The sequence below is a fragment of the Sturnira hondurensis genome, unplaced genomic scaffold, assembly GCF_014824575.4.
Source record: "Sturnira hondurensis isolate 20B ecotype Veracruz unplaced genomic scaffold, ASM1482457v3 Scaffold0004271, whole genome shotgun sequence".
Taxonomy (NCBI): Eukaryota; Metazoa; Chordata; class Mammalia; order Chiroptera; family Phyllostomidae; genus Sturnira; species Sturnira hondurensis.
The window spans coordinates 1803485-1817631 of NW_028076902.1; the positions used below are offsets into that span (position 1 = coordinate 1803485).

Sequence of the window (14147 nt, forward strand, 5' to 3'; positions counted from 1 at the left end):
TTTATTTATTTATTTCTGGAGAGAGGGGAAGGGAGAGAGAAAGAGAGGAACATCAATGTGTGGCTGCTTCTTGTACGCCCCCAAATGGGGACCTGGTCTGCAACTCAGGCATGTGCCCTGACTGGAAATCAAACTAGTGACCCTTCAGCTTGCAGGCCAGCACTCAATCCCCTGAGCCACAACAGTCAGGGCTTATTTTTTTAATTGTAACAATTATTTCATTTTATTATATTTTATTTTATGTATTCTTGTAAGTTTTTAAAATGCCTTAGGGGCCAAGGTAAAATATAAATGAAATAAGGGCAAATTGAAAATTCAGAGAAAATAAACTCAATAAATCAGCAAAGACACACTGGTTTAATAGTAATTATTATTATTATTATTTTAAATCCTCACCTGAGGATACGCTCATTGGTTTTAGAGAGAAAAGGAGGCAGGGTGGGAGAGAAAGAGAGAAACATCCATCAGAGTGGGAAACATTGATCAGTTGCCTCTCACAGACTCCCAGACTGGGGATAGAACCCACAACCAGGTATGTCCTCTGACTGGGGATGAAACCTGCAACCTTTTGGTGCATGGGACGAAGCTCCAAACAACTGAGCCACTTGGCCAGGCCTCTAATTATTTAACAGTTCCCTCTATTGTCAGAATAAAAAATAATGTTATTTTCCCCCAACAAATTTATATTACTCAATATTTTAAATGTTTTCTTCTCTAAGTTAACTACTATTTTTACTTACTTTTCAAAACCATTATCTTTCAACATGACAGAAGTTAATAACCATTTTTTTTTGAAATTTTGAGCATGTTTACTGATAATGAATAATCCATCCATCTTTCAGAAGTCTGACAAACTGTTTTCCTTTGACACAAATGAATTGCTTCAGTTGCTGCGGGGCTAGGTAGGAAGGGACCAGGTTACAGAAGTTCTAGAAGAATGTCACAGGCTGTCTATAAGCTCAACAGAATAAATTCAGAACGAACTTAAGACAATTTGAGAAGAACTTAGAAAATTAACAGTAGTCTTTTTCTCTTTTATTCCTCATCTTTCTTCGTGTTCCTGCATAGCCTACAATAACAAAGTTAAAGCAGTTTTCACAGAGAGGTACGATCTGTTCAACATTTTATGGTAAGCAAAACTATTACTTGGCTGCCAATAACAGAATATTATGGCTTCTTTGATTCCTTACAACATATGCAGGCATTTCAAGGCTTAAAAAGTGGGAAATTTTTTTTACTGATAGTGAGGGGATGCCTAATCAACTTGTTAACAATACCTGGAAACAAAATGCAACATTTTATGCTCACCAACCTGATAGCTGTCCCAGGTGATATGTAGCTTAAATTGAGTCAAGGGATAAAAGATGAAAAACAACATGAGGATGAAAATTCCGACACAAGTAGAGCTTCTGGTTAAGGCAGGTTTTAGTTTGAGAATGAAGTGAAGACTTTCCTAGCATGGAGTTTAAAGTTACATTTATTAAAGTGAAGAATGTATTTGAGGATTTTAAGTTTCTAAATGAGAAATACAAAAGTGAAATAAAGGAAAATGTATAGGGAACCAACAGTGAAAAAAAGGAAATAGGGACTCAAATCAACAATTTGGAACAAAAGGAAGAAATAAGCATCCAACCAGAACAGAATGAAGAAACAAGAATTCAAAAAAATGAGGACAGGCTTAGGAACATCCACGACAAGTCGAAACATTCCAACATCCAAATCGTAGGGGTGCCAGGAGGAGAAGAGGAAGATCAAGAAATTGAAAACTTATTTGAAAACATAATGAAGAACCTCCCTAATCTGTCAAAGGAAATAGACTTCCAGGAAGTCCAGGAAGCTCAGAGAGTCCCAGAGAAGTTGGTCCTAAGGGGGCACACAGCAAGACACATCATAATTAGATTACCCATGATTAAAGATAAGGAGAGAATACTAAAAGCAGCAAGAGAAAAGGAGATAGTTTACCTACAAAGGAGTGCCCATAAGACTGTCATCTGATTTCTCAAAAGAAACCTTGCAGGCAAGAAGGGGCTGGGAGTAAGTTCAAAGTCATGAAAAGCAAGGACCTATATCCAATATGATTCTATCCAGCAAAGCTATCATTGAGAATGGAAGGGCAGATAAAGTACTTCCTAGATAAGGTCAAGTTAAAGGAGTTCATCATCACCAAGCTCTTAAGATATGAAATGTTGAAGGGACTCATCTAAGAAAAAGTAGTGTATCAAAAATACTAACAGTAAAATGATAAGAAACTCAAAACTATCAACAGCCTAACCTAAAAAAAAAAAACAAAAAACAAAAACAAAAACTAAGCAAACAACTAGAACAGGAACAGATTCACAGAAATAGAGATCACACAAAGGGTTATCAGCTGGGGTGGGAGTTGTGAGAGTGAGGCAAAAGGTATAGAGAGTAAGAGGCATAAATGGTAGGCACAAAATAGACAGGGGAAATTTAAGAACAGTATGGTAAATGGAGAAGCCAAAGAACTTGTATGTATGACTCATGGACATGAATTAAGGTGGGGGATTGATGGTGGGAGGTAGGGTACAGGGTGGAGAGGAATAAAAAGGAGAAAAAAAATGAGATAACTGTAATAACATTGAATAAAAATATATTTAAAAATAGGTGTGTTTAAGAGTTTTAGTTTTTATTTCTAATGCCATAAACATTGATAACTATGTGCCACACAAACAAAGCTTTCTGGCACCTAATAACATTCAACAGTATAAAAGAATCCTGAGACTGAGGCAGGATAGTAAGAAATTAGGAATTCCTTGCCATGTGGAAATGGGGAAACTGAGAGCTGATTCAATCTGGCCTCATCCAACACTCTGACTCACCTGCCTCTTTCTCCGTTGCATAGTCCACTCACTCCCTTAAGAATTAGGCTCTCAGGACATAAGGTCTGATCAGCATCAAATAATCTCAGGAACAAAGTGTTGGGTCTATTGACCACAGACAGTGTTTTTGTTAAACTAGAGATGATATCTAAGCCTCAACTGTATTTTAGCTCCAGACCTAGAAAAGCAGCAAACCCAGATTAAGCTAAGTCATGGCTGACATCAGGACTAGACGCAATGACCCATGACCCCTTACCCTAGCAGTGACCAATCACTGACCTATATGCTCATTTTGATGAATCAGCATATTAAAGAATACACATGGAAAGCTGATGAGTATTTTCCTATAAAATTCCTGCCTTTAGAACAGATAAAAACCCTTAAGACAAAGGGCCCAGTGCTCATGCTCTCTCTAGAGCACACCCCTGCCTTCTTCCTTCAGGTGTTTATCTAGGCTTTCTCTCTCCTAAACTCTAAGGGTCCCCACAAGACTTGCAACCAGGGGAGCAGCAAGCAGTGGCAGCTTGTCCCTGGCTAACCCCCTGAACCTGTCCCTAAGGGCCCTTCTTTTGCTTCTATAACATTTTTCCTGAGTCCACACAGCCCAGTTGGCTCACTTCTTCTGTACCTGTGATTTTCTAAAAAGTCAAGTCAATTCTCTGAGCAACCCATTAGAACCTTCTCTTCGAGTGTACTTTCACTTTCATGCTAAATAAACTGCCTCTTGTGCTAGAGTTCTTGGTTCTGAATTCCTTCTTTGCTAAACTCAAGAATCAAGGGACATTGCTGGTAACAAGACCAGGAAGTCTGAGGACCACACTCTTAGGTTGTCTCTTCTTGGACTCCGTTAGGGGTTCTTCTTTGACTAACACCTTAAAATTTGATGTTTTTGAAAACAGCATACTAAGCCAACTAATCTTCTCATCTTAAACTGGGATTTCTTAATCTTGGCATGATTGACATTTGGGGCCAGATTACTCTTTGTTGTGAGGACTGTCCTGTGCTTAGGAGTATCTTTGGCCACTAACTATTAGATGACAGAAGTATCCTCTTACCCAAGTTGTGACAACCAAAAATGTCTCCTGACATTGTCAAATAAAACTTTTCTGGTTGAAAACTACTGTCCTAAATACTCTTCCTGGAAATTTCACCTAATAAGATTTTAATTCTACTTATAACATTCCAAGTACTGCATACTTTGTGCCAGGCATAATTCTAAGCATCTGACAAGAATTAACTCATTTAAGTCTCACCACTCTATGACATCCTTCTGTATTCACAGAGTTCATGGCACTTTACCATTAACCTCTCTGTGCTTCAGCTTAACTGGTAACCTGGACGCCATTCTAGACTCTCCTTGGATTCTCTTCTTTATTCCGGAATCTAATCATTCAAGTACTAACAATTTTACCTTCTAATTAATCAAATATTTCTTTTTTCTCCATCTTCCACTATTCCTGCCCTTATCAGGGCCCTAATCTTTCCTTAGCACTATTGTAATTGTAACCAATTCCCACTTGGTATTCTTGTATTTAGTCCTCAAAGTATCTTCTCTATTGCTGCTGGAGTGGTCTACCAAATGCACAAATTTGGCCATGTCACTTTATGGCTTAAAGCTCTTTACTGACTGTTAATGAAGAATAAATTCCAGGTTCCTTAGCATGGCCCATTGGCCCTCAAAAATATCACCCTTTCCAATCTCAGTCTTGTCTTTTGTTACCCCCTGAGTTACACTTTGCTCTCTAGCATTATTCTATTGTTTGTCATTATCTACTGTTTGTCTGAGCCTACTGTGCCACTTCATGCCTCTGATCCAGTGCCATGTTCTGGGAAGCATTCTTTTTTTTTTTTAAAGATTTTATTCCTTTATCTTTAGAGGGTAGGGAAAGGAGAGAGGGAGAGAAATATCAATGTATGGTTGCTTCTCATGTGTCCCCCAGTGGGAACTGGTCTGCAACCCAGGCATGTGTCCTGACTGGGAATTAAACCGTGATCCCTTAGCTAGCAGGCCCGTGCTCAATCCACTGAGCTACACTAGCCAGGGCTGGGAAGCATTCTTGATACAACAATCTGTGCATGCCTGTCATAGCACTTACCACTGATTTCTATAAGTGTGTTCCACAGAGGTTTGTATAAAAAAAAAGCCATTGATGGTAGGTGCCTTGCTAAGTGCAAGCTTTCACCTTTCTTCTATCTTCAGGGTCTGCTATGACACTGTGCAAAGAATTCTTCAGACTGTTTTGAAAGCATTGAAGTAAAAGAATACATAGAAACAAAACCCATTTAGATGGTGTTGGGGGTGTGGAATGAGAAGAATCAGGAAAACCTTTGTCCCAAGGTCATGATTGAACTGAATCTCAAAGGAAGGGGACAAACTCAAGACAAGGATGATTAAAAGCCATTCCAGATAGAAGAGTACAGGTATGAAGGGCTGTCTTTGAAAGTCACAAGACATAGCCTTAATAGAAAAGAAGGGCATATTTTATAAGAAGGTTTTTAAAAAATTTATTTTAGGAGATAATATTAGTGGGAATCTCAGGGTTTAGGTCTGTGAGTTGAGGAAACAGTATATATTTATATGAGGATAATAAACTTAGCTCAAAAGTATTACTGAAAGTATAATTTGAACAATTTTTTAAATGTATATTGCCTTATAGTAGTTCACACTGAAACTCATTTTCAATCTTCTGCCTACCAGGTACAGTCTTGAATGACTTTCTCTAGTTTACTGCTCTTGACTTGGCATTTATTCACTTAAAAAAAAAAAACTGTCTTGGAAGTCTACTTCACTGCCCGGCTCATAAGTCATTTCCAAATGGAATTTTAGAAATGGAAGGGTCCTTGGAGATTACCTACATCAGGCTAATTTTACAAGCAAGAAAATGGAAACACTGAGGTTGAGTGACTTGTCTAAGGTTCTATATTATGCGGGCTTTCTACCAAGTGCTCCCAGATCTTCCCTGCTGCTGTCTCTCCAGTGTGTGACCTGTGTGCTGATCCACAGTTCTTTATTCTCAGCAAATTTAAATGACACAATATCTTCTTTCAAACATGAAAATTATTGGTTTCCACATGTTAATGTGCATAGTTTGTGGGTTCTTTCAACAGACTTGGTTAACTTCTTGGTGCTAAGTACTTGGTTAATTTTACTACTATTTACAAACATTACCTTCCAAAGCCAAAGTCATTAAATAAAACCATGCACTGCCATGAAATGGTTAACTAATTGACCAGGTGAATATAATCTCATCAGTATGATTTAGATGTTTGCATACGTTCCTTTTCCACGTGGGTATCTAAAAACTAGACAGCCCCTGAGAGATTTAGTGTCCTATTGGCCAGCTGAGGTTGTACTAGTCTACCCATCAAAGGGGCTGCCAGCTCATACAGAAGGGAGTGGGGCACTACTTAACCAGCTGTGTTCTAAGGGTAGGCCTTGTTAATAGGAAACCCAATCCACAGGCTGGCTAATCACCAAAAGTGACACCTGGTATAACGAAGTGAGCTGGTCTTATCAGACACTTGCTTTGGGAATATGTTTCAAATGCAGAGTCAGTTCCTTACTAGAAGACACCAAATCTGAAAGAATGAAGAAAGAAAAGTCCACAGGTAAAGCTGAGGCTCCAAAGTGCACAAAAGATATAGAAAGCAAAGAATTAGAATAAGGGACTCAGCAAATAGGAGAATGGGGCAGGAAGGGAAGTTGTGCGTTATATTAAGGATGCTAAGAGTTTAGACTGTCATTCTCCTGCTGCTAAGATCCCAGTAGCTGGCTCCCCATCTGGTGAGGCCACGATAAACGTTTCAGAGCCTGAAGTTTTCGTGAGACCTTTATTCCTTTACTGCTACTTGTGTCTCCTCCTTCCAATTCTCTCATTCCCACCTATTATCCCAAGTAGACGGATTTGATTCTTGGAATTAAAATGGCTAACACATGTAAGGAAAGAGAGGAGAAGGTAGAGTGACCGAGCCTTTAGCTTGTGGACATGTGCTACTGACTAGCCACTCTGTGGACTCTTACAATTTTGTAGGAAGTTCTACGTATGCAACGAACTGGTGCTAACTTTCACGACCATCCTTCCTATGGCAGAAACACGCCAATAACCATACTCCCAGAGCACAAACTGCGGTGTCCAACTTGGGGGAGGGGGCGCACAACATTTATCTTTGATACAATGAGGGGCAAATCCCTGGCCCTTCCCCGCGAAGTTCTAGAGTACCACGCTCCGGGGCTGGAGTCCGCTTATCCAAGATCCCGGGTCAGGGACATGGACTCCCCGCAATCGGAGACATTCCCAGGCAGCCAGCACCCCGGACCTCCCGACCCCCGCCGCCCGTCCGGTCACCTGTAATTGTAGGCGCTGAAATGCTTGCTCTCTCTCAGCATCGTCCGGTACAGATCTAACACTTGCGCGCGACTGGAGGCTGCCATTTTGAAAAGGGAAAAAAATAATAAATGGGTCCTCTTCGCGGAGGTCCCGCGTTTAACCCAACCACAAAGTTTCAGCCTATGCAAAACCACGAACGAAATAACATGTAGCAGGGTTTCCTCTCGCTAGCAGGTCAGGCCTCAGCCTGGGTGAGCAGCGGACGCGCCTCCGGCCGCTGCAGACGACAACCTGCGTCGCTCCCGGCTTGGGGAGGCGGGCAAAGGCGGGCGCAGGCGGGTTTCGGGCAGCTAAGGGGGAGGCGCCCACGAGGAAGGCAGTCGTGCTCGCGTTTCCCTAAGGAGGCTCTGGCTTGTAGCAGGGCTGGGAGCGGGCTGAGGGTGGGAAACACGAGGGGCCCAGAAGGGACAGAGCTAGGCCATGGGCGTGGGACCTGGGGGCTGCTCGTGCACAGCGCCACTCTCCTCCGGAACGGAGAAGGTCAGAGAGTTGAGTACTGAGGAGTACTGAGGACGTGCAGCGGGTCAAAATATGCCTTCGCCGGAACCGTACCGGGTCACGGCGAGGACGGTTGAGTTTCTAAGCACAGGGCCGGGTTGCACCTCCGCTGGGCGTGAGGCCTCGTTGTCCTGGTAACTGAACGCTTGCCTTATAGACTCCCTTCCACCGGCAGCAGTTGCCCCTCCCGCTGAGGTCACCTCGGAGCTGCCTGAGAGGTCGTTTGGGATTTCCGGGGTCCTTTTGCTAAGGTCGTTCTCTGTCCGTGTACCCTGAATGTGGGCAACTCCTTGCACGTGGGTGCTACGGCGTCCGGCCGCAGAATCCAGAGGTCAGTGGTTCCTTGGCGCTCCGGCTCCGCTCAGGGCTACTGGGTAGGGGGCCTCGGGGCAAGGGCCACTTTACTGTCAAAATGGCAGCGCCCAGCAAGCTCTGAACGGAGCTCTGAGGTGGGGATAAGAATCTTTCTCCGGAGAGTAAGCAAGTCTACCGCGCTCCAGCTTTTAAACGACCCGGGTCTGGGCCTCCCGGGCGAGCGGTGAGTGAGTGCGGGTCTGGCTGCAGCGTGGGGTGCGACATAGGCGGTTGGAGTGGTAGGAAGTTATTTTGTAATGGCTTTTTTTCCCTTTATGGGCTATTTTTTGAGTTTTCGGGATTTTGCATTTCAGTCATGAGCAGTTTAGAGTTTTGTTATTTAATAAATGTGTACCAAAGGTGGGGTGGTCTGGGCTTTAGGCGTGGGTGATTAATTGGGCATACTTCAGGGATTCAAGCACTGTATCGCTGAACAAGTTTTCTCCTGAAGCTTTCCATGACTGATTTTTCTCCCTGCCTGTTTTTTTAAGACGTTAAGTTTTCTGAACTATCGTATTACAGCGGTGGATAAAATTGGTGGTTCTGGTCCTTGAACGTAGGACTGGGCGCAGGGAAGCTTGATCTAGTTCTTGTTGCTGTATTTGCAAAGCACTTGTCTCTGGACTCTTCCTGTATGTAATCCATGTGAGGAAGAGCCACAGTTTTCTGCCCTCAAATACGTGCAGAAAGGGATAACTTTGTAGGTAGGAAACAAACTTGCATTTACGTCTTCCTTAATCCAACCACTGAATTATGGTTTTGTTCCTCTGTTTAAGGTCATCTGGTTTTGAAATGGCACTTGCTTTATATCAAAGAAATCTCGTAATTTTCAGGAATTAAGGGCACGAAACACTTCTTTGACCTTACCACACTTACTTATATATACTTGTTGTGTTGCTCTTTAGAATGCAGTGACATTTTTAAAAAGGCATGGAAAGGAAAATACTTTTACTGAAATCCTTTTAAACTTTCCATCTGATTTTTTAAAGGTCTTATACATTAGTGAGTTTCTAAGTTTTTTTACAGGGAAGCTGAGCTTCTGTCACTCTCGCAGGTTGATCAGGTCATGGGGCAAGTCTTTCCTTAAGGTTTGTTGAAAGGGCTTTTAATATTTTGAGTTTATCCTTTGGCATTACTTAAAGGCTTTAGGACCAAAGGAATCGCATGTTATTACAGACGTAACAGCTGGGAAAACTTCAATGTTGATGCAAGTTAAAAATAGAAAAAATTATCAAAGAAGAAAAAACATGAAAATTATTTTGCCTTGTTTAAAAATAGTGGAAATTGTATTATTTTATTCTGTTTTGCTTTCATCTAGAAAATGAAGTTGGGATATTTATTGTACAATAATTGTTTATGTGTAACTCAAGCAATTTAATCATTAATGTGCATAATTAGTGTATCTAAATGACTTTAACTTTTTTGTAGTTGTTTAAGACTTTCCAAACAAGTATGTAAAGTTTAGTTTGTTTGTATAGCTTAATCACCTGTTTGTACAAGGTTAGGAATCTGATAACTTCCCAGCTGACTGTAAGTAAGCTAAGTCCTCATAGAAAATACTTTCATTTTACTGGAAATGATTTACCATATGTTATATATCATTGCCTTGAAAGATTAATAAAAATGATCAAATTCTAAAGTCAAAGCTCTTCTTTTATACATCTTCATTGTAGAGATGACTATTTTCGGTAATAATTGCTCTGAGGTTGAAAGTGGAATTGGGCCAGAAGCTGGATGGACCTTACTCATATGTCTTTTAATAGTCATGTATTCTGGGCTGAATATTCTCTTGGGTAATAACCCATTTACTATTGTTTAAACCTCAAATGTAAATATTTTCTTAATATTCACCTACCCATAGTCATGAAATATCTATAGTTTTTTCCCTACCTATGTAAAATGTATTACCCTATGTTAAAATTTAGATTGCTAATGAACATTTAATGCTTTTTGAAGAGAAATTTATCTTACCATAATAAGCAAAATAAATGTAACAGCAATTTGCTGTCTTTAGGTTTAAATATTAAAATGATATATAGGACTTCTGCCAAGATGGAGGTGTAGGTGGAAACACTGTGCCTTCTCCCATAACCAAGTTGGAATACAACAAAGGTTTAGTAAACAAAGACACAGCCAAAGAACAGAAAATTGGACTATACAGAAGTCTGACAACAACCAACTGTTCCACTGGGACTGGTAAGAGGGGTGCAGCCAGCAGTGGAGCAGGGTTGGGCAGGAAAGATCCCCGACCCAGGGGCGCAGGCAGCTGGGGTGGCAGCAAGGACCCAGTGAGGGTGCAGGCTAGGCTGACCGTGGGCACATATTTGCGTGCATATAAAACAGCAGAGGAGTGAGCAGTGAGACGGACTGTGCAGGCCCCAGCGGGTGAACCCAGTGAGTATGCAAGGCAGCGGGCTGACTGTGGTTGCACATTCCCAGGCAGTGGGACTGAGCATGTGGCCCCAGCGGCGGGAGGTGGCAGAGGGTACCGCCATTGCTTTCCTTTGCTCCTGCCCCCACAGCAGCGTCACAACCCAGCAAATGAGTTGCCCCGCCCTGGTGAACACCTAGGGCTCCGCTCCTCATACATAACAGGTGTGAACAGTCCAAAATATGGCTCAAGAAGAACTCAAAGCCTCAGAGCCAATAACTCTAAGTGAAAAAGAAATAGCGAACCTCTCAGATGCACAATTCAAAACACTGGTGATCAGGATGCTCACAGAACTGGTTGATTATAGTCACAAATTAGAGGAACATGCGAAGGTTAAACTAATTGAAATGAAGGGAAATGCACAGGAAACCAATAGTGATGGAAAGGAAACTGGGACTCAAATCAATGGAGTGGACCAGAAGGAAGGACGGAACATCCAACTAGAAAAGAAGGAAGAAACAAGAATTCAAAAAAATGAGAGGCTTAGGAACCTCCAGGACATCGTTAAACGTTCCAACATCTGAATTATAGGGGTACCAGAAGGGGAAAAGAAACAGCCACGAGTGGAAAACTTATTTGAACAAATAATAAAGAAGAACTTCCCCAATCTGACAAAGGAAATAGACTTCCAGGAAATCCAGGAAGCTCTGAGAGTCCCAAAGAAGTTGGACCCAAGAAGGAGCACACCAAGGCACATCACCATTACATTAACCAAGATTAAAATGAAGGTGAGAATCCTAGAAGCAGCAAGAGATAAGGGGACAGTCACCTACAAAGGAGTGCCCATCAGACTGTCAGCGGATTTCTCAAAAGAGACCTTATAGGCAAGAAGGGGCTGGAAAGAAGTATTCCAAGTCATGAAATCCAAAGACCTACATCCAAGATTGCTTTATCCAGCAAAGCTTTCATTGAGAATGGAAGGGCAAATAAAGTGCTTCTCAGATAAGATCAAATTCAAGGAGTTCATCATCACCAAGCCCTTATATGAAATGTTAAAGGGACTTATCTAAGAAAAAGAAGATGAAAAATATGAACAGTGAAAGGACAGCAAACTCATAGTTATTAACAACCACACCTAAAACAAAAGCAAACCAAGAAGACAGCTAGATCAGGAGCGGAAACATAGAAATGAAGATCACATGGAGGGTTAGCAACAGGGAAGTGGGAGGAGGAGAAGGGGGGAGAAGGTACAGAAAGTAGCATAGATGGTAGGTAGAAAATAGATAGGGGGGAGGGCAAGAATAGTAGGGGAAATATAGAATCTAAACTTGAGACACGTGGTCATAAAGTATAGAGGGGAATGGTGGGGGAGGGGGTGTGCAGCGTGGAGGGAAATGAAGGGGGAGAATAGAACAACTGTAGTGGTATAATCAATAAAATATATTAAAAAAATAAAATGATATATAAAGAAAATCTTGTATAAAACATCAACTTGTTACACTATGGTTAGATATTATTCAACTCAAAAATGGATCCAAGTTTAGTTATATACATAATTGTCACTTGATTTTTATTGATTCTTTATTCTAGTAGAATATGAAGCTGGAAGAGGCCTTGGACATCAACTCACTCAGTTTTACAGATGAACAAACTAAAGTTCTTCCCTTTTCATTCATTCATTTATTTATTCACCATTTATTGAAACCTTCCTAAGTGCTGTACATTATACAAGATGATTGAGTTACAATGATAGGAGTCTCCCTCTCCCTGAAGAAACCAATGGGGACCTAGATAAGCAGAGTAATAATTTTTGACAGGTGCTATGCTAGGGGTAATACGGGGTCCATACAATAATGCCCTTGTTTTATTACAAAATAATAAGTATGTAATTCTGTAACATGACAGTATTACACTCAAGCACGCCATATGACATTTCAGGTGAAATGTTCAAATTGCTGTCCATCTTGTACAAGGCATTTACATACCCTCCCAACCACGCTCAAGCTTTACTTCTGCTGGATCCTGTATTATCAAGTGTTAGGGGAGTACAGCGGAGGGACTTAAACTAGGATTTTGACCTACAGGAAAGCTGTCCATCATAGAAGGTATTTTCACAATGAGTAGTAAGACCCAGGTGAAGAATGTACAGTAGTATGTTAGAGATTGTGGTGTGCATTTATAGCATGGGGCATAAGGGAGCATGATCAATTCAGGGAGTTTTAAGCAGTTGGATGTCTGGGGAGACCCAAGACATGGTTAGCTCTGGACCTACTTTGTTTTAATCATGTTTCTTGTTTTGGGAATATGTCATTTCTTATATTATACATTGGCTAGATCACATGTGTCAGGCAGAACTTAACATCTGAACTATTGAAATATCTATTAGTTTTTCAAGTGGTGTTAGGCTTTTGCTTCAAACCATATTTTTGAATTGTATATTTTATGAGTATTAAAATTCTCTTTCTTTGCCTGCCCATTCAATGGTAGTTGACTAGTCTGGTAGTTCAAGTCACTGTTCTTGCAGATACTTGAGTATATAAATCAAATACTGATTCTGTTTCCCAAGAGTTATAGTTTCAATACAATTTGTATGTAATTAAAGTATGCAATAGGAAGTACAAAGTCCTGCAAGGGACATACTTGTGAAGTGTTTTGAGGTTTCAGAGCATGCAGAGGTAACTTCATAGCTGATTCCTGGGCCACACCTCAGACCAACAAAGCATGGCTGAGGCCAGCCTTTTGGAGTTTTTATTTTTTAAATTCCCAGAGGATTGAATGAAGACAGGGTAGAGAAATAGTGATCTGTGGGAATTAGGGGGCTTTATGGAAGAGGTAGTGTTTATGTAGAACTTGAGAAGATTTAGGTTTGAGCTGGGCCTTGGGTGGGTGTGGTGGTAAGATGGCTACTGCAGAAAGGTTTACCCTTGAAAGGGTAGAGAAGAGAGGGCCTGAATGAGGTCTAGGGAAAGATCTTGGCCTAGGGAATGTGGAAATGATTTATTTAGAGCAGGATGGCCATGAGGGTAAGTATAGTAAGATACACCTGGTAGATAGCAGCTGAGTTCTTTTACGACCTCCGTGAGTCCTTTGGAGACCTGATGGGAAAGCTGTTATCTTCATATAAGAGAAGAAAAACTGAGAGGTTAGATTATTTAGCTGGAGTTATACAGCTAGGAAGCAGTGGGGAGTGGGCATTGGCCCAGGAAGTGATCTGACTCTGAAGCTATACTTTCATAGAAGGTCTTCAATGCCAGCTTAGGAATGGGTAAATTTTACTCACACTTGAATTTTAATTTAGTTGGATTCTCACTTATTTTTAAAGCTAACTGGTTTGTATAGGAACTATAATAAATACTCAGAAACTCTCAAATGTTGATTTTTATGCTAGGCTTTACTCTTTTTAGATAAATTTATGTATTTTTTCTATAACATCTCTTTGAAAAGACTTGATGCCTTTTTTAGGTTGTCTGGTTGTATGTGTGAGAGACATTACCTCTTGGGGGGATTTTCTGACACAAATTTCTGTGGAAGCTCTTCAAATCTTAAGAAAATCTGTTCTCTGAGAAAGAATGCTTCATTGATTGGAGGCTAAGCGTTCCCTTAGTTGTAGCTACAACTACGGTAAGATTGACAATTGATTTTTTTTGTAAAGTGTATCCAGTGTCACTCACTTCTAGAGGATCTTTCTTTTTCAAA

At 40.9% G+C, this 14147-nt stretch overlaps 2 protein-coding genes across 6 annotated transcripts in view; one reads left to right on the forward strand and one right to left on the reverse strand.

Moving 5' to 3' along the window:
- LYRM4 (LYR motif containing 4) overlaps positions 1 to 7577 on the reverse strand; it is a 178591-nt gene extending 171014 nt beyond the window's left edge. Inside the window, exon 1 of the mRNA XM_037045363.1 lies at positions 7187 to 7577. Within this exon, the coding sequence (XP_036901258.1) occupies positions 7187 to 7272 (86 nt within the window). The 5' untranslated portion in view covers positions 7273 to 7577. The remainder of the gene's footprint in view (positions 1 to 7186) is intronic.
- A 190-nt stretch (positions 7578 to 7767) lies between these two features.
- The window catches only part of FARS2 (phenylalanyl-tRNA synthetase 2, mitochondrial), a 557835-nt gene continuing 551455 nt past the window's right edge, over positions 7768 to 14147 (forward strand). Inside the window, exon 1 of one of the 5 annotated variants that reach the window (XM_037045359.1) lies at positions 7768 to 8057. The gene's annotated coding sequence lies outside the window, so the exon portion shown is untranslated. Of the gene's footprint in view, positions 8058 to 8079; positions 8269 to 14147 lie in introns of those variants that run through there. The other 4 variants (XM_037045361.1, XM_037045362.1, XM_037045358.1 and 1 more) reach the window with 4 other exon arrangements.